This window comes from Hemiscyllium ocellatum, chromosome 3 (assembly GCF_020745735.1).
Source record: "Hemiscyllium ocellatum isolate sHemOce1 chromosome 3, sHemOce1.pat.X.cur, whole genome shotgun sequence".
NCBI classification, from domain to species: domain Eukaryota; kingdom Metazoa; phylum Chordata; class Chondrichthyes; order Orectolobiformes; family Hemiscylliidae; genus Hemiscyllium; species Hemiscyllium ocellatum.
The window spans coordinates 103,430,591-103,451,677 of NC_083403.1; the positions used below are offsets into that span (position 1 = coordinate 103,430,591).

General features: G+C 40.2%; 1 protein-coding gene across 4 annotated transcripts in view; it reads left to right on the forward strand.

Moving 5' to 3' along the window:
• Window positions 1-20,701, forward strand: part of spast (spastin) — an 83,206-nt gene extending 62,505 nt beyond the window's left edge. For all 4 annotated transcript variants that reach the window (XM_060852404.1, XM_060852422.1, XM_060852412.1 and 1 more), the window contains 9 exons: window positions 2,473-2,544; window positions 3,400-3,475; window positions 3,606-3,697; window positions 8,531-8,610; window positions 9,529-9,571; window positions 10,163-10,242; window positions 16,695-16,765; window positions 17,722-17,762; window positions 18,027-20,701. In XM_060852404.1, coding sequence (XP_060708387.1) covers window positions 2,473-2,544; window positions 3,400-3,475; window positions 3,606-3,697; window positions 8,531-8,610; window positions 9,529-9,571; window positions 10,163-10,242; window positions 16,695-16,765; window positions 17,722-17,762; window positions 18,027-18,155 — 684 coding nt within the window. In that variant the 3' untranslated portion in view covers window positions 18,156-20,701. The remainder of the gene's footprint in view (window positions 1-2,472; window positions 2,545-3,399; window positions 3,476-3,605; window positions 3,698-8,530; window positions 8,611-9,528; window positions 9,572-10,162; window positions 10,243-16,694; window positions 16,766-17,721; window positions 17,763-18,026) is intronic.
• The last annotated feature ends 386 nt before the right edge of the window (window positions 20,702-21,087 follow it).

Below are 21,087 nucleotides of genomic sequence, written 5' to 3' on the forward strand. Positions count from 1 at the left end.
TACAATAGAGCCCTATCATAATGCTTGTGCCTTTCTTATTCCTGTGTTTTACCCATAAGGCCTTAGTAGATGAGTTTTCCAAGACCACCTCTAATGGCAGCTGTGACATTTTCCATAATCACTAATGCAACTCCCCCACCCCTTTTACATCCCCCTCTAACATGCCTGAAACATTGAGCTGTCGGTCCTGCCCTTCTCTCAACCAAGTTTCTGTATTGGTTATAACATCATAGTTCCATGTACTCATCCAGGCTGTAACTGGTTCACTAATGTCCTTTAGGGAAAGAAACTGCTATCCTTACCTGGTCTGGCATATATGTGACTCCAAACCCACAGCAATGTGGTTGTCTCTTAACTGCCCTCTGGGCAATTAGGAGTTGGCAATGAATGTTGGCCTAGCCAGCTGCTGCTTCATGCAGTAAATTAATTTAAACAAACAAAAAAAAAACCTGGTTGTACTCCTTTCATTAAAATAAATACATGGCAGACTGCCTGTTCATTAACCTGGCCCTGCCTGTTCTTCCTATTAGAGCTGAAAATGTGTTGCTGGAAAAGCGCAGCAGGTCAGGCAGCATCCAAGGAGCAGGAGAATCGACGTTTCAGGCATGAGCCCTTCAGGAATGAGGAAAGACCCTTTGCTCACTCCTGAAGAAGGGCTCATGCCTGAAATGTCGACTTTCCTGCTCCTTGGATGCTGCCTGACCTGCTGCGCTTTTCCAGCAACACATTTTCAGCTCTGATCTCTAGCATCTGTAGTCCTCACTTTCTCCTCTTGTTCTTCCTATAAGTCTTACATGACTTGATATTGATCTTCTCCTCAATCACTCCACATGCTTGACCTACTGCTCTGGTTTACATCCTGCTGCCACGCTAGTTTTTGCTCTGGAAGAGATTTCAATGGTCTAGATATCTGAAGCTTGCCCTCCTACATTAGCTCTTTAGCCATGGACTCAGTTGGATTATCTTATTATTTCTGGCACAAAGTAATCACACAATTTACAACTCTAGAGGTCCTACTTTTCAACTTGATACCTAACTCCCTAAATTCCCTTTTCAGGACCACGTGGCTCTTCCTGCCTATGTCATTATACCAATATGGACCATAACCTTTGGCTGTTCGCCTTCCCCCTTTCAGAATATCCTATTCCATTCTTGACCTTGGCACCAAGGAGGCAACAGACCACGGTCATAGAAACACCCATTTATGTCCCTGACTGTAGAGTCCCCTATCATACTGCTTGTCTATACTTTGATCCACAGGGGGCTCTTGTACTGCCTGCCCATGCTTACTCATCTTCCTGGTGGTCTTCCAGCGCTTTTCTGTTGGTGTAGTTCTTTCTTGGTGTGACCAACTCACTAAACATGCTGTCGATGATGTACTCCGCATCATAACTGCTCCTTAGTGAGTCCATCCGTAGCTCCAGCTGCCCCATGCAGCAAATCAGGAGCTGCAGCTGAACACATTTCCTGCATCTGTAGTCACCATGCATGCTGGAAGTGTCTCTGATTTCCCATATAGGAGCTGAAGGAGGCGAGGTTCTCCTGCTGTTGTAATCCTTGCCAATGACAAACAATAAACTGGGAACCAATTACACAACTTTACCCACCAAATCAGATTTCTTACTCGCTCTCTACTCCTAACAAATCTACAAATCTCAAAAGTCAGGATTTTACACTCCAATTCTTGGGTACGACTGTCAGTCTCTAGATCTGGTTTCCAAACAGCCAATCGTGCCTCACTATCCATGCACTGTCACATTTGTTTATATAGGTTACAGATTTCCTTAAAGTCAAGAATGAGTAAATCATCAAATGAAAGTCAAAGCTGGTGTCTGCACTCAGTTACTGGTGCTGCTGTGATGTCCTGCTAGGTTAATATATTACATAATGTTACTGACTTATTCATAAGAACAAGGCGATTTTGTGTTCATTGCCATTGATTTTAACTAGGTCATCAGTAAATATGGGGTAAAAAATGAGGTCTGCAGATGCCGGAGATCACAGTTGAAAATGTGTTGCTGGTTAAAGCACAGCAGGTCAGGCAGCATCCAAGGAATAGGAAATTCGACGTTTCGGGCATAAGCCCTTCATCAGGAATGAGGAGAGGGTGCCAGGCAGGCTAAGATAAAAAATAGGGAGGAGGGACTTGGGGGAGGGGTGATGGAGAACGTGGCTGAAGAGTTTCTGTGCAGAGGAGATGACCTGGGGGGTGCAGTGAGTGAGAGACACTGAAATCCTTGTAGAGGGAGGAAGAGAGCTTCTTCAAGGAAGGCATCCTTGCAAGAGGATTCGCAGTAGGTTAAAATCTTCAGGTAAAAAATGAGGTCTGCAGATTATGATCCAATAGCCTTATCTTTTGCGGCTTTGAAGGTTTAGTTAGAGATCTCAATCAAAGGGCATTTGCGTGCTTTGTCAATGTGTTGTGTGTGAAGCATTTATCGTTTCTCAGTCACCTCTTCTGTTTCAATTTAGGCCAAAGCTGTCGCCTCCGAATCCAATGCAACATTCTTCAATATCAGTGCTGCAAGTCTAACCTCCAAATATGTGAGTAATTTTGACAGTGTCCGAATGTAGTGTTATGATCCCACTGTATCTTATTACTGGACACATCAGATACCAAACTGAAATCTGGCCTATAGAACATTTTTTAAAATTATTTTAATGTGGTCCTTCACAGAAGAATAAGCACACATAGCTGCAGATTTGGTTTAGATAATAAAACGAAAGCTAATCATACAAAAGAAATGAAGATATAATAGAATAAACCAAGTTATTTACATATAATTGCAGTTTTGAAATACTGAAACAAAATTCCATCTATCCCAACATTATCACTTCTTAGAACTCTAATATCACAGTTCCATTTTCTATCATTTTTCTACAGGTTTAATTTGACAGTTCTCTTTTGATTCCTAGTCTTGATAGCATGATAGTTTTTTCTTTAATTGTTCACACAATTGAGTTTCAACTTAGCTTCATATAACCTCCTAACCAAGCATTTCTGGTGTGGAATTTTTGAATTAAATACTGGCCCTGAAGTAACCTATTTCTGTCATGAGCTAACTTCTTTCTCTAGGAGAAACTCTCCTGTCTTCTGACCACAGCTAGGTCATCTGTGAAACTGAATCCAGAAGTTTTCCAACTAAGGGATTTTTTTTTCCCCCCCTGCAACAAAAAAGTCAACACTTGATTCCACTGGTTCAGAAGCATGGTTAACACTTTTCAATAATGTAAAATTTAAACAGATTTTACTGTAGCTGATAAAGCATTTAACTTTCAGCACCCTTTTGAATGTTTAATTTCACTTTTCGGCGTTAAGACGGTTTTCCATATTAATGTTTGGTAAGTTGATAGAACTAAATTGTTTGATCACTTCCTTAGAAGCTGTTTCTATTTTAGGTTGGAGAGGGAGAAAAGTTGGTGAGAGCTCTCTTTTCAGCAGCACGAGAGCTTCAGCCATCCATCATTTTCATTGGTGAGTGCAGCACCAACATTTAAAAATCTGTCCCCATTAGCGTTATTTGTTTATATCTGGTTTATATCGCAAATTCTGTCTGACAGCGTGAGATTTGTCTGTTTATAAATGTATTGATTTTTTTTCTCAGATGAAATAGATAGCCTTCTTTGTGAGAGACGAGAAGGAGAGCATGATGCAAGCAGACGCTTAAAAACAGAGTTTTTAATAGAATTTGATGGGGTGAGTACAGTTGGCCATCCACTATAATATGTTCATATTTAGGGGCAGAATGACTCAAAACGGTTATGGTATTGTTTTTACCACAAGTGAGAGATGTGAAACTGACCCAGTTTGGACCACCAACGAAGATAGTCACTGATGATAAGGAGGCCAAAGAGGGGTAATATTCTGTAACTTGCAGAGACAATGGATGCTATTTGTGTACGTTGACCAGGTTTTAATGTACTTTTTGTGTTCATTGTCACTGGTCACTCCTGTAACAAACTTTATAGTTTGCCTTTGCCAGTACCCAGTCAAATGACAGAGACCTTGAGACTGTAGAAATGAGACCCCCTCCAAAGTGTACAACTTACTGCATGCTCGTATGTGCATTTTTAAGAAGGCAGTCTGATTTTAAAACTCCAGTCGAATTAGGTTAATTGTAAACCATGACCGTAGTTTATTTCTTGTACAGAGCAGAATATAATCTTTAGTGAAATGCAGTCTATTTAACTTTGACCTTATTAATGGGCCCAATTCATTTTCCAGTCCAGCAAATTTTCGCTTCTAAGGAATTGTTGGCCCATTGCAATTGTGGAATTTTCTGAATTCTTGAAAGACCTCTCTGTCATGTGTTTCCAATTCAAAATTATAACAATCTCTATTCCATTTTGGCGGAAGGCAGTAACGAACCTTGTCCTACACTGTGTTCAGGTTGAGGTTTCCGATGTCTTGAAATGGCATATTGCAGCTGTTTTACAATCTCTCAATTTTTATTCTGTTGAAGTCCAGTAGTGTGGACAATGTAATTAATGAGAGAGGGGGATTGGCCTATTTCAACTACTTTATCAGAGTAAGAAAAATCATACCATAGTTGTAAACGTGGGGGAAATGAAAAAAAAAATCCACTGAAGGCAATTCAGTGAATTATGTATCTATTTCTGTCTTGAAAAAATCCGTCCTGTCTCATTCTATTATCTATGATGGGGAGCCTATGTCCCAGATTGTCCTATTGCTCACAGGAACAATGTTTCTGAAGGCTACTTTTGGTATTTTAGCACAGGCCATGCCACGCCCTCTGAAACGTTCAATACGTAACCAGAGACCCTTGAAACTCCTCTTTATGATACTGTTGTTATCATGAAGAGATGGTGTGTGTCGAACTTCAAAAAGGTTGACCTGATATTGGTGATTTCACCCTCTTAGTTGTCTGTCATCTGCATTGCTTTGGACCAAAGCAAACCTAAAATTAGTGCTGCTCAGTGGTATAGGTTTATTCTTAAGTGAATTTAAGTGGATGGTAATAGTTATGTTACTGCATCAGTAATCCAGAAAATAAAAACTCCGATATTACCAGTTTGTGAATTTGAAATTGGTAATAAAAAGCCAGTTTCAATAAAAATGATCATGAGTTGGTTAAATTGTTATGAACACCCAGCTGGCTTGCTTTGCTGCCTTTAGGGAAGGAAACTTTGTTGTTTGATTTGGTGTATAGGTGATATCTGCCCTGCACCAACATGGGTTGCTCAGGGGCAGGAATGGTTGCTGGATGTTCCAGGGTTTAGAGCATTTAAAAAGAATAGGGAGGGGGAGAAAAAGAGGAGGGAGTGTAGCACTCCTAATCAGAGAGGGTATCATAGCTACAGAAGCTTCCATTGTCGAGGAAGATCTGCCTACCGAGTCAATATGGGTGGAAATTAGGAACAGCAAGGGAGCAGTCATCTCGTTTACTACAGGTCCCTCAATAGCAGCAGGGAGCTGGAAGAAAGCATAGGTCGGCAGATTTTGGACAAGTGTGCACGTAGTAGGGTTGTTGTAATGGGCGACTTTAACTTTTGCAATATTGATTGGAACCTCCTTCAAGCAGAAGATTTGTAAGGTGTGTTCAGGAGGGTTTCCTAACTCAGTATGTTGACAGGCCGACGAGGGGAGAGGCCATTCTAGACTTTGTGCTTGGAAACGAGCCAGGGCAGGTATCAGATCTTGTGGTGGGAGAGCATTTTGGTGATAGTGACAACAACTACCTCACATTCTACATAGCTATGGAGAAGGAGAGGATTAGGCAAAATGGGAGGATATTTAATTGGGGAAGAGGAAACTATGATGCAATTAGACATGAGCTAGGAAGCATGGATTGGGAGCAATTGTTCCATGGTAAAGACACTATAGACATGTGGAGACTGTGTTTAAGGAACAGTTGTTGCAAGTGATGAATAAATATGTCCCTCTGAGACAGGCAAGAAGTGGTAAGATAAAGGAACCTTGGATGACGAGAGCGGTGGAGCTTCTCGTTAAAAGGAAAAAGGTAGCTTACATAAGGTGGAGGAAGCAAGGGTCCAGCTCAGCTCAGCTCTAGAGGATTACAGGCAAGCGAGGAAGGAGCTCAAAAATGGTCTGAGGAGAGCCAGGAGGGGACATGAGAAAGGCTTGGCAGAACGGATTAGAGAGAACACAGGCATTTTACACTTATGTGAGGAATAAGAGAATGGTCAAAGAAAGTAGGGCCGATCAGGGATAGCGGAGGGAATGTGTGTATAGAGTCTGAGGAGGTAGGGGAAGCCCTAAATGAGTTGTTTTTGCTTCTGTCTTTACGAAAGAAACTAACTTTGTAGTGAATGAAACCTTTTGAAGAGCAGGTGTGCATGCTGGAATGGATAGAGGTAGAGGAAGCTGATGTGCTGAAAATTTTGTCAAACAATTAAGATTGACAAATCGCAAGATTTGTCCTTGGCTGCTTTGGGAAACGTGAAATGCAATTGCTTCGCCACTTGCAACGATCTTTGCATCCTTGCTCTCCACTGGAGTCGTACCTGAGGACTGGAGAGAGGCAAATGTAATTCCTTCCTTCAAGAAATGAAATGGAGAAATCCCTGGCAATTACAGACCAGTAAGTCTCTCGTCTGTTGTCTGCAAGGTGTTAAGATTCTGAGGGATAGGATTTATGACCATCTGGAAGAGCATGGCTTGATTAAATGCAGTCAACACTGCTTTGTGAGGGGTAGGTCATGCCTCACAAACCTTATCCAGTTTTTTGAGGATGTGACTAGAAAAGTTGATGAGGGTTGAGCTGTGGATGTGGTGTGTGTGGACTTCAGCAAGGCATTTGATACGGTTCCCCATGGTAGGATCATTCAGAAGGTCAGGAGGAATGGGATACAGGGGAACTTAGCTGTCTCGATACACAATTGGCTGGCCAACAGAAGACAGCGAGTGGTAGTAGAAGGAAAATATTCCGTCTGGAAGTCTGTGGTGAGTGGTGTTCCACAGGGCTCTGTCCTTGGGCCTCTGTTTGTAATCTTTATTAATAGACTTGGATGAGGGGATTGAAGGATGGGTCAGCAAGTTTGCAGACGACACAAAGGTTGGAGGTGCCATTGATAGTATAGAGGACTGTTGTAGGCTGCAGCGGGACACTGACAGGATGCAGAGATGGGCTGAGAGGTGGCAGATGGAGTTTAACCTGGATAAATGTGAGGTGATGCATTTTGGAAGGTCGAATTTGAAAGCTGAGTACAGGATTAAGGATAGGATTCTTGGCAGTGTGGAAGAACAGAGGGATCTTGGTGTGCAGGTACATAGATCCCTTAAAATGGCCACCCAAGTGGACAAGGTTGTTAAGAAAGCAGATGGTGTTTTGGCTTTCATTACCGGGGGATTGAGTTTGAGTCGTGAGATCTTGTTGCAGTTCTCTAAAACTTTGGTTAGACTGCACTTGGAATACTGTATCCAGTTCTGGTCACCCTATTATAGGAAAGATGTGGATGCTTTGGAGAGGGTTCAGAGGAGGTTTTCCATGATGCTGCCTGGACTGGAGGGCTTATCTTTTGAAGAGAGGTTGACTGAGCTTGGACTTTTTTCATTGGAGAAAAGGAGGAGGAGAGGGGACCTAATTGAGGTATACAAGTAATGAGAGGCATAGATAGAGTCGATACCAGAGACTATTTCCCAAGGTAGAAATGACTAACATGAGGGGTCATACTTTCCTCCAATCAGTTTAAAACTGTAGAGGGGATGTCAGAGGTGGGTTCTTTACACAGTTGAGAGCATGGAATCCATTGCCAGCAGCAGTTGTGGAAGCAAGGTCATTGGGGACATTTAAGAGACTGCTGGACATGCATATGGTCACAGAAATTTGAGGATGCATACATGAGGATCAGTGGTCGGCACAACATCATGGGCTGAAGGGCCTGTTCTGTGCTGTACTGTTCTATGTTCTATGGTTGACTCTTAATTGCTTTCCAAAGCAACCTAACCAGTGTTTTTTTTATTATTGCATTAAATATTTACCACTAGTTTGAGAAGAAGGCCCAACATCATTGTCTCAGGGCAAAAGGAATGAATATTGCCTACAGCACCCACATCTCAAGACCAAACTCAAAAGGCTTCCTGTGCAACTTTTCTTTTTTTTATAAATAAACTTACTGATTAGTCTTTGAATTCTGATACGGCAGCAACATGATTTATATCTGACCGATAGGAAATATATCTGTCATTCTTCCCATTTCTGTTTTTTTTTCTAGCAGTGGAGTGCTTGGCATCATTCAGTAATGATCTGGGAAAAAGTCGTGGGCACCAGCTGATGCTTTGCCTCACTGCTGCATGAGTTTGAATTTCTGATATCATATGTTACTCTCTGTGATGTCATTAAGTAGTTAAAAATGGAAATATCATGCAAGCCTTTTTTTAAAAACACAACATGTGGACGCGTGAATCTTTTCATTATCGGGAAGTAATGACAAAATAAAAATTCCAGTTACATTCAAATATTTTGAACGTCATCAAAACATTAAAATCCATTCAAAAAACAAATATCTGAATATATTAGTATTTTTACAAGATCTCCTTTATTTTTAGGTGCAGTCCAGTGGGGATGACAGAGTTTTAGTAATGGGGGCAACAAATAGACCGCAGGAGCTAGATGAGGCTGTCCTTCGGTAAGTAGTCTGTGCCCCCACAGCACTGAGGCTAGAGATATCAAATTTAGGAAAAACACCATGTTTTGTTTTAAATGTATATTCACTGATTTATATGGAAAGTCCTGCAGCTCAAAAATGTCTTTTCTCAGCAATCTTTGAGCATTTGATATTTTGGCTCAATATTAGTTATTTTTGAACCTGGAGGTAAAAGTGTATTTTAATCTGCCTGTGTATCTATTAACCAGTGTTTGAACATCTCAATCTTTTTGTTGCAGCAACTTAACTAACAAAGCTGCTTTTTACATTTAATTAAAACTCTGTGCTGTACATTTGACTTCTGTAGGTTTTGATGTTAAACCAAACCATAGTACCTTAATATACAGTTTCCTGAATTGTCCATTTTTGAAATTCTTTCATTTTGTTCAGTTGTATCATAACCACCTGAGTCACAGACGTGGATTCAAGTCAGAATTAAAGATTTTAGACCAGGATCAAAGCTAACATTTACAGTGCAATACTATACAATTAGAATGCTGTCTTCCCAACATGTCAGTGAACCATTACCTCAATAACCCTTTTTCAGTTGATGCAATAGGTACATTACAGTATTTCCCTTCGGCCCTCGATGTTGCACCAAGCTGTGGAATCAGTCTGAAGACCATATAACCTACACAGTTCCATTATCATCCACATGTTTAGAAAATTTTTGCCTTGTCTCAGTTTGAATTCAGCTTTGTCCCCAGTGCCTGGGGTAGATTAGTAGCACAATTGCTCCTTGCTCTGCTGAGTCATTCTATGCTTAGATTATGAATACTTGATTTACAATGAAGATAATTTAGGTGAGTTAATTTGTTTTGTATAATACACAATGAACTAGATTATATAAAACAATTCTGTAATTATGTGCAAGTAATTTTTTTCCATTCTTATCTGCAGACGTTTTACAAAGAGGGTGTTCGTCTCACTACCAAATGAGAAAGTATGTGAAAACATTACAAAAATTTTCGCCTGGTTTAAAATTGTGTATTTATCAATGTGCACTAGTGATAACCCACTCATATATATGGTACAGAATGTCATGGCTGCCTAGATTGGACAGATTGTAAATTTGGCTCATCCTTTAACCAACCCTAATATTGTAATTGAACTATTAGATATGAACATGACCTTTTAACTATTGGATTACTAATTTTAAAAAAAGCTTTGTTTTGTACTCGTCTCTTTAGCTTGCTTCATGCATTTTTGTCTAAAAATAAAATGCATAATGTGGGCCTACAAACCTGCTTGCAGGAGGATAAATTGTGAGCCTTGGGTGATGTTGTGAGAACTTTGGAGTACTGGGTTGGAGTAAATGTGTCTAAGATTTTATGTTCTTGATTATGGGAACCAATCAGTTCTAATAAATGTTTAATAAACTCACTATTTTAGCCCTCTCTCCCTGTGTTCACTGTATAAATTCTTCAACTAAGGAACACCGCAATAGTATGTCGTATAATTTGTGTAGTTCATTTTCTGAAGAGTTTTGCAGAGCAACTTTTCATTTTGTTTTCCCTGTTCCCTTCTTCTGCAGACACGGCTGTTGCTGATTACAAATCTTTTGGCCAAACATGGGAATCCACTAAGTCGAAAGGACCTTGAACATCTGGCCAAGTAAGTCATTTGTAACTAAGGCCTGCCTGTGTGAGTAGTTTTTTCAGGGTATTTTTGTTCTGTTTCATATTTTTTTTGGCAGTCCCATAACTGAGGTGCAAGCTATCCTGAATTCACTCCTAAATGGCCTGGCTTTAATCTAATTCCTTATTCTTGATTCCACTAGTGGAGGAAAAATCTCTCTCTACCTACCCTATCAAATCTATTTAATCTTCATTGGTTGATCCATCAACCATCTACATTGAGGCAGTGAAATGAGTTGTATGTAATATAATCTCTTCTGTAAGTATCTGGCATAAAATCAGATTATTTTTAAATGCAAAACAAAGTGTCTGTCTCTCTGTCTGTCTGTCTCTCTGTCTGTCTGTCTCTCTGTCTGTCTGTCTCTCTGTCTGTCTGTCTCTCTGTCTGTCTGTCTCTCTGTCTGTCTGTCTCTCTGTCTGTCTGTCTCTCTGTCTGTCTGTCTCTCTGTCTGTCTGTCTGTCTCTCTGTCTGTCTGTCTCTCTGTCTCTCTGTCTGTCTGTCTCTCTGTCTGTCTGCCCCCCCCTTCCCGTCCTAAAAGGTTTACCCCCTTATTCTTAAACTGAGCCTGGTTGTGAACCTCCTCACCATTCTGACTCCTTGCATGTAACCTGGCCAGTCCTGTTAGAATTTTATAGGTTTCTGTGAGAAGCCCCATAATTCTTCCTGACTCCAGTGACCACAATTCTAACCAGCTCAATCTTTCCTCCTATGTAGGCTCTGCCATCCAAGGAATCAATTTGGTAAATCTTTGCTGCACTTCCTCTATAACAACAGTATCCTTCCTCAGATATGATATGGAGATGTCGGTGTTGGACTGAGGTGTACAAAGTTAAAAATCACACGACACCAGGTTATAGCCCAACAAGTTTAAATGGAAGCACACTAGCTTTCGGAGCATCGCTCCTTCATCAGGTGGTAGTGGAGGGCTCAATTCTAACACATAGAATTTATAGCAAAAAATTTGCAGGGTGCTCTAACTGAAATTATACATTGAAAAATTGATTCTGTTAAGCCTTTCATCTGTTAGAATATCATGATAGTTTCATTTCTTTCATGTGTAAATCACAAAAAGTTGCATTCTTAGGTTAGCTTTTAACAGTGGTGAGAGCTAGATAGTATGTTGCACCTTCAACGTATTGTCTAGCTATCCCCGTTGTTAACAGCTAGCCTGAGAATGCAACCTTTTTTAATAAAAGGTTTTGTGATTTACACATGGTATTCTAACAGATGAAAGGCTTAACAGACAATCAATTTTTCAATGTATAATTTCAGTTACAGCACAATGTAAATTTTTGTTAGGAACGAGCCCTCCACACATGATGAAGGAGGGACGCTCTGAAAGCTAGTATGCTTCCAATTAAACCTGTTGGACTATAACCTGGTGTTGTGATTTTTAATTTCCTCAGATAAGGAGTCTTAAGACTGCACACTACTCCAAATGTAGTTTCAAAAATATCCTGTATAATTGCAACAAGACATCCTTGTTTCTGTACTTGAATCTTCTTGCTACATAAGCTAATGTACAGTTTGCCTATCTGCCTGCTGCACCTGTCTGTCTACTTTCCGTGACTTTCCGCAATATTGTGTTTATACCCTCTTTTTAACCTTTTTCACCTTTTTTCCTTTTTGTCTTTCCTTCTGAATATTGAATACCCCTGGATGTTTGATTCCCATCCATGGTCACCCTGTAGCCAGCTCTTGTCATACCAACTCATTTACAGCTGGTTGTATGATTAATTCTTCTACTTTGTTTTGTATGGTCCATGCATCCAGGCACAAAGCCTTGTCTTTTTAATGTTCATTGTCCCATTCCTACTTTTTTTACTGTGGCCTTGTTTGATTCTGGCCCTTGATTCTACCCATCACTTCTTTTGTTCCTCTTTTTTTTCTCTATTTGTATTTGTTAACCAAAAGACAAAAACATAGAGAGATGGAGATGTACAGCATGGAAACACCCTTTAGTCTAACTTGTCTATGTCGGCCAGACATCCCAACCCAATCTAGTCCCACCTGCCAGCACCTTGCCCATATCCCTCTCAACCCTTCCTATTCATATACCCATTCAGATGCCTTTTAAATGTTGCAATTGTACCACTTGCCTCCTCCACTTCCTCTGGCAGCTCATCCCATACACATGAAGAAGTTGCCCCTTGGGTCCCTTGTTATATCTTTCCCCTTTCACCCTTAAACTATGCCCTCTAGTTCTGAACACCCCCACCCCAATGTTGCTTAAATTCCCATTCCCCTACTAATTTAGTTTAAACCTTCCCCAACCACTTTTGCAAGTAGTTTCCCTAGAGTATTAATCTCAGATGTAATCCTCCAGTTTGTACTGGTCCCAAAGCCCCAGGAATCTGAATCCTTCCCACTCCCATTGTAACTTTAGCCACGTGTTCATTCAACGTGTCCTGCTATTTCTCCTCTCAGTAGCAAATGGCACTGATTTTGAGGTCCTACTTTTTGGCTTGCTTCCTAAAATGCAAATATTTTGCATTTAGGCTTTTGTTTTAAAAAAAAAAAGATGAAATCCCATGTCATCGGTTCAAATGTGTACTGCAACATTGGTTGCTCACTGTTCTGAGACATCTTGACCCTAGCACTCTGGAGGCAGTATACCATTCTGGCGTATCATTTCTAGATTAGATTTCCTACCGTATTAGATCAGATTCCCAACAGTATGGAAGCAGGCCCCTTCAGCCCAACAAGTCCAAACTGACTAACCTACCAGACCATTCCCCTATCCTATATTTTACCCCCAACTAATGCACCTAACACTATGGGCAATTTACAATGACCAATTCACTGACCTGCTCATCTTTTGGATTGTGGGAAGAAACCGGAGCGCCCAGAGGAAACCCATGCAGATACTGGGAGAATGTGCAAACTCCATGCAGACAGTTGCCAGAGGTGGGAATCAAACCCAGGTCGCTGGTGCTGAGGCAGCACTGCTCACCACTGAGCCACCATGCTGCTCCTGTTCCCTTCATAAATGAATCCTTATAACCATTGCATTTTTGTATTGTTCGTTTGTATCCTGTGTAACTGAACCAGCTGTAGTGCCATGAATTTGACAGTTGCTGTTTTCCCCTGAGAGGTCATTCCCCTCAACAGTAACCAAAGCAGTACTGTTTTTAGGAGAATGGTCACAGGGGATTTCTGCAATTCCTGCCTTGTTCTTTTATTCTGCCTGGTGGTCATCCATTCCTTTTTTGCCTGTGGAGTTTCAGCCTGTGGTGTGACCACCCGTCTGTTGCTTTCTACAATTTTCTCAGTTTTGCAGTTGCTCCATAATGTAACCAGCGACTGGCCCAGCATGAAACCCAGGCTTCCAGAAACTGCAGTTGGAAACACTTGCTGCAAACTTGCTACTTCTGGGCACAGGAAATGTGCCTGTCTTGCCAAGTAGAGCAAGGCAGCACACCACAGCTTTGAGCTGTCCTGCCATGACTTGTCCCTTTTTCATGCTTAGTATCAAATCTGTTTTCATGCTTAGAGTCATAGAGATGTACAGCATGAAAACAGACCCTTCGGTCCAACCCATCCATGCCGACCGGATATCCCAACCCAATCTAGTCCCACCTGCCAGCACCCGGCCCATATCCCTCCAAGCCCTTCCTATTCATATACCCATCCAAATGCCTTTTAAATGTTGCAATTTCACCAGCTTCCACCACTTCCTCTGGCACATCAATAGCTTGTCTGCTGCTGAGATCCCAGAATTGATCTGCAGAGAATACAGGTTGCCAGTATCAGTGAACGATCCAGTTATCCGCACTCTCATCTCCAACCTCTAAATAATTGGCTATCTAAATTATAAGGGTGCACAATGTCTTTTACAGAATATTATTCATTGCTATTATCAATGTATGAGTGTGATCCTCAAGAAAAGTAACTTGTATGGTAAAATCTATTGTATTCTTCACAATCTGTCTCTGAAGGGCTTATGCCTGAAATCTTGACTCTCCTGTTCCATGGATGCAACCTGACCTGCTGTGCTTTTTCAGCACCACACTTTTCAACTCTGATCTCCAGCATCTGCAGTCCACTCTTTTTTTTCTGATCAGTTAATCCAAAGCTTGGTCATTCTGTCACCAATAGATTCCAATAATTTCCCCACAATTAGTATCAAACTGATTTGGCTTGTGGCATTCTGGTTTCTCCCTTTTGTGCAATGCAAGTTTCCAATCCAAAGTTGCAGTTTGCATGTCTAGTTTTCGAAATTATGGAATCTTTGAATAGTAGGCATTCTCACTAATATCTCTATTTTGTCCCTTGACTTGGGGATTTTGGAGTGTGATGCTCAGTGATGTTTTCATGTTGTCTCAGTAGACCTGCAGTCATGTTTCCTTTTGCTCCTGGAGTTAACATTTAGTCAGACCCAACCTTTTTGTTGCAAATCATGCATTCTAAGTCATCCAGATGAACAATGAGGCTTGAGTTCTATTAGGTCCTGTGTGACAATTTAATACTTGCAGCTTGCACTGTAAACCAACAGTTGAGGCAGATGTCCATTGTATCAGGTAGATGGAGTTAAGATGTAGAAGATGGATAAGGAACCAAATGAACTCTCCTCCCTATTTTCCGTCTTGCACTCTGCTCACTGGATGATCTCAGAAAGGTAGTGTAAGGGTACCTGATTGTTCAACATGGTGAGCTGTTCAAAACAGCTCAAAGGTTTGTGACATCTTCAGAATTGTTAAGAGACATTTTGAAATCCTAAATTTAGATTAGATTAGATTAGATTACTTACAGTGTGGAAACAGGCCCTTCGGTCCACACCGACCCACCGAAGCGCAACCCACCCATACCCCTACCCCTACATATACCCCTTACCTAACACTATGGGCAATTTAGCATGGCCAATTCACCTGACCCGCACATCTTTGGACTGTGGGAGGAAACCGGAGCACCTGGAGGAAACCCACGCAGACACGGGGAGAACGTGCAAACTCCACACAGTCAGTCGCCTGAGGTGGGAATTGAACCCAGGTCCCTGGCGCTGTGAGGCAGCAGTGCTAACCACTGTGCCACCGTGCCGCCCTTAATCATCCCTTATGGTTAATAAAACATTATATAGAACAGGCAGCAGTTGTCAACCTTGCTGTACTCTTTTAAAAAGAAGAAATAGAAGTCTAACTTTTAAATCGATCATGACCTCTGAAGCAAACCTTTTGTATTTCCATCTAAATTTGACCCGCAGCTTTCAACTTCAATATGCCAACATGATCTAGATTGAAATTGGTGTGAATGGGATGCCTTTAAATCTTACGTTCTACAATCCTCTTCATAGCCAGAATCTATCCCTTGAATTCCATATAAGTAAAACTTTCAAAGGTGCCCAGACTTTGGCAATCGATGACCAGACAGTTCAGTCCCCTTTAACGTTATTGCTTTGTCCAGGTTAAAATCTATGAGCCTGGAGGTCTGAAAAGCACCATGTTTAACAGTGTAGCTTTATTTAATGGTTATGCTCCTGTGTAGGCAGAAGTTTGGGCACTATCACTCCAAATCTGGCTGAGACAACTGAAAAACCAACTTTTAATGAGGCACTATCAGCACGATTCCCCACAAATCACTGAAGGTTCCAATTATACTAAATTGCTGATTGCATTCTAGAATGAAGATGATGGATGTCGTAGTGCATGACGTGCATATAGGGTGGTTAAACATTAAAATACATCACTATCTGAAACAATAGCAAGATTTATTAAGTGATCAGCTAGTTAGAGGAGTCCTGATTATATTTCCATTCTTTATATAGCTAATGTGGTTTAAGACTCTAGGGACATCATTTTCTGGGCAAATCTTCTGATGTGTTCCAATATTGATACATTCATTCCAGTGTGAACTCTGACTCAACCTCCCAGACTCTGTTTCTCTGAATCTTAACTATGCATTCACTCAGCTTTCAGCAACCTAGACCTTTCTCTCCAATTCCCTCACTTTGTTTTCCTCCTTTAACAAGCCACTCAATACTTCTCTCTCCCATCCAAACTATTGACTCCCTTCTCCTAACTACTCTGCCTTGCTTTTATGTTCTATTTGAGCCAGGTAGTTAGTTTTATATTGTTGGAGCAGCTTGATTAAAGGGAGAAACAAACTGAACAGAAAATGCTGGCGAACCTCCGGTCTGGCAACATCTGTGAACAGAGGAACAGTGTTAACATTTCAAGTCTGACTTTTCTCCCAAACTGCTAGGTTCTTGAGCAACCCTTTGTAAATGTTGGAAATCTGAAACAGTGTTTTGCTTTTGACTGACATGCGATAGATTGTGCTAGAACACAGTTCTGTATTATTCCTTTTAAATCCTCTAATGTTCTTTAGTAATGTATTTTCTGGTCTCTGTTTAATGCAAAACACTGAATATTTTCAACAGGGGCTCCATGCATATGTGAATGTATATTTTATTGACCCACTCCTCTTTACAGGCAGACAGAAGGATATTCAGGGAGTGACTTGACTGCATTAGCGAAGGATGCAGCACTGGGTCCAATTCGAGGTATGTGATGTGTTATTGCTAGAAAGCTATACCATAGTAAGTGGTCGTTCATTCTACCCAAGGTACCTGTGTTGGCTCTTTCCTGTTTCCCATCAATACCATTCCTGTGCTTTAATCTCTCAACTTTTGCATGTTTCTCTGGTTAGCCTTTGGAAATTTATTAATAAATCTGTATCCAGATAACACATTCTAGAGGATCATGAATGACAGCATTTTTAAAAAATCTTCCTCTCGCTCTTTTTGGTTCGTATGCTGACTTATCTTGATCTGTGATACTTCTGCCTCTGGGAGCGTTTCTCCTCATCTGTTACATTAAAACCATTCATAATTTTGAACACTAAAGTTTCCTTGTTTCCTCTACTCCTAAGGCACTCAACTCCCCTATTTCCCAGTTTCGGTGCATAATATAATCATTTTATTGTGGTACCATTCTAGTAAATGTGTTCTGCATCATTGTAAAGGTCTTGACTGACTTCCAAAAGTATAGTGCCCAGAATTGGATACATTACTACTTCAGTTGATCCATGTCTGCCTTTTAAAAAGCATTTTATCTTCCAATTCTGATACCTGAAACTGTTAGAAATGGCTAAGATTTTACCTGTTAACTTGTATTGTGTAACTATTTCCCATTGAATTGTATTTTACTGGAGAATCAACTCTGCAGTACATGGGAGGCTTCATTTGCTATTGTTTCTGCCATGACATTGAAATCCTCAATCCTGGCATACCTCCAACTCAGCTGATGTACGGATGTCAATATCCATTCTTTTTCAAATTAATTTTGTGAATTATGGGTGTGACAAAACAAGTGTTTATTGTTCATCCATTATTGCTATTGAAAGGTAATAGTTTGAAGCTGGGACCACTTCAGAGATCAATTTGTCAGTGCTTTTTTTTGTTTTTTCACTTACTCTGGTTTTGAAGTAAGAGTTGATGGGTTTTTATTTTCCTTTCAGAGCTAAAGCCAGAAGAAGTGAGAAATATGGCTGCTAGTGAGGTAAGTTCACATCTATTCCTATGATTAAAACACTTCCGTGTGTAAAATATTTGGTATTAACATATATTTTTGTATACTAGAAGCGTTTTGGAGATGGGGATTTTGAACATTTAGCTGTTTTGCTACTAAGAACCATCAATAACTGATGGTTTACAATGTTTTTAAGGAGACAAAGCAAAAGATAAGAATGGCGTGCAGTGATTTTGAGTGACATGCTACTTAACCAAAATGTGACTTTGTACCTTGTATTGCTTGTCTGTCAAGGTGAGAAAGATCAGACTGTCAGACTTTGAAGATTCACGTAGGAAGATCAAGCGCAGTGTCGGCCCTCAGACTCTAGAGGGGTACAAACGCTGGAATGAGGAATACGGAGACACTGCTGTTAATTCATGACGTGTCAAACCAGGACAGGCTCTGATCACTGCTGTAAGGAACTCTCCTTGATCAGAGTGCTACATCAGTTGTTAATACCAACTGGCATGCACCACCTCCGGCCTTCCACAGGGCATCCAGAGTTGTTTCATCACAGATTCTAATATAGAATCAGGAATGCTAAAACTGATGGGACAAGTTTACAAAATGAAATCCTTTCTATCAACGTGCTATATCCTTTTTAAAATTGACTTTCAGGAAACTTTGTACCTCTGGATCTGGGACCAGCTGGTTGTCAGTGAAGGTGGAATTTAGGCTCTAGCAATGGATAAAAATATTTAATGATTTTGTATATTTTGTTTCTGGTGTAAACAAGTCGGTCCCTGGTCAGAGTATACATGGTAGAAGCACAACAGTAGGAAGATTTGTGCCTTAAGTTTGCAGTACATTTGCTTACCCTAGTGTGTTTGGTCCTTTAGCTCTCCATGCCTAATCTGTTCTGTTAGGCATGTCCGCATAATTCATTCCTGACATTATTCCACCTGTTCAGCAGTGCCAAATAAGTTGATAGTTGTGCACTTGGAAATGGATTCTTTGAAAGAAGACCATTTGCAGTGCTTGCCAGATGTTGGTAGTGTTTCTTCCCCCTAATATCAAGTAGCTGGTCTCTTGATTTTATAACAAATCCGCCAATCATTTTGCTTCAGTGGTTAAATATTTCAGTGCAGCCTTTTATGGTAGTCTTGGTACAAAAGCCAAACAGGTTTTTGAGGAATATTAAAATATGGATGTGTTTGAACTTCCAGTTTAGTGTGTCACTTGCCTATCATGTGTGATGAACAGTGTTATTGATAAAATCAGTATATTCAAACTAATAATTCACTTAGTCTTCTGAATAACTTTTCTTCACACCAGTGAATCCAGGGCTTGAGTGAGTTAAGTGATCCTAACAGATTTTTGCAATCTTGAGGCAAAGACACTGTCCCTATCTTTTATGTAAATACATAGCTTGATATGACTATCTTGTAATTTGCAGTGAGCAATTCCACAGGAAATTTGGCAGACATTCTTTTAAAAAAAACAGTGTATTTCCTGCCCATTGCATTTCTGTGCCGTGTTCAAATTGCTGTCTCAATTCGGCTTAAAGTGTATATAAAGAAACCACCAGAAAAATTGTCTGTTTCCTTTTAAACTATTCAGAATGAATCAGTCTTGTCTTGTTTTTAAATAAGTATTCTGAAGACTACTTATTTGCGAGCCATTATGTTTATATTACCTGGAAGGTCACTTGGTCAATGCCCCTAATCAAATAACAGCCTTTCTGTTCAGTCTTGCTGAATGTAATGCTCCAGCTATTACACTTTTGTTAATAGAAATTACATTGTACTTGTCTTTCAATAGTAAGTGTACTTCAAAAAGCACTTCATTGACTGGAGATTGCTTTGCTTGGGTTGTCCTGTGATAGTGAAAGGTATTATAAACTGGAGGCTTTCTCTCCTAGAGGGAGGCATTACCCTTAAGCTTAAAATATGCATGCCTAGTCATATGACAGTTCCCTGGGTTTGACCATTTAGCAGGCTATCTACTTCATTCTTGAACATCCCTTAGTGATCCTATGGTGAAGCATTAACGAGATTATCAGAAACCACTATGGCCTTCCCTTAAACATTAGCACGACAAATGTAGTTAATAAGTGGAAAAATATTAATTCTGCAAATTTAGTTGCACCTGTGAATGGTTGGGGATCATGATCGAGATTATATCTGAGCTAAGCTGGAAGGTTTGTGAATTTTTTTGTCGAGTAGGCTTACAGGTTTAAATGACCTTTGTACCAATTCTACCTTGCAAAATGCCTGTGTATTTCTTAAATCATCAACTATTTGCTTGTACCTTAATTTATGCAGTACTCAGTTGGTCCCTTTACTGTGTAACATCAGACCAAACCATTTCAAGGGCCCTTTTTATAAGCATTGAAAGCTCTTGTGCTGCAGACTGTTTGAATGCAGGACCCAAAGGCACTGAGAGTGAATGCTGAGCTGAGATGAAAAGTGTCCTAGAATTCAGAACACTGAAATATTAAACAGCCTGAAGATAAACACCATGTACTTTTCAGTTTAATCTGTGGTTTGAAACTGTAGCTCTCTTCCATTGAAAATTTGTGCAGCAGTGAGCTTGCAAACTGCAACCCTACACTGCTGGAGTTCTTGTCAATAACTTGCAAAAAGCAATTAACTAACTTGTGGGTTCTTTCTAACTTTGATAATTTTTTGATGACGTTTTAACAGATTTGTACATCATTGAATGAAATTTGCCGAGTGAGGAATTTAAATGTGAGTGTAGTGTTCAGTAGTAGGCAAAATTCAGTTTGTTTTATTTAAGCACTTGTCATTTCAGTGCCCTGGTACTGCTGAAACCAGTATAAGGAAAAGTGATATGTCCCAGTTCGTAAATGTGGTATTTTGGCAATTTTACTTTATTTTTTGTATTCATGTGCATGAACAATTTATTTTGATCCATTGTTTCCTTATGTCTAATATATTGAGAAATAAAAGTTTTGGTTCAATGTTTGGAAGTTGCGATTTGTTTTTTATTGTACAACCGAAGTGGCCTCTCAGACATGAGAACTGCTACAGTTCATGAAATGTCTGCACCAGTTAGACTGATAATGCAAGTAGCATTAACTATTGTAAACAAGAGGAAATGGCCCAGTGTTTGAACAACAGCATTTACTGTGCCTTTAATCTTGTAAAAATTCACACTGAAGAGCTGTTGAACAAAATTAGATCATCATGGTGATGCAGAGGAAATGAGTTAAGCTAATACAACTGAAGTGTTTGCTGACACTCCAGTGACACAACCTGCAACTTCAAACTTTACAAACATCAGTTTTCACTTTAAAATATTAAAATGATCTGTACTGCCATAAATTCTCCTGCAGGTGTCATTGTTCCTT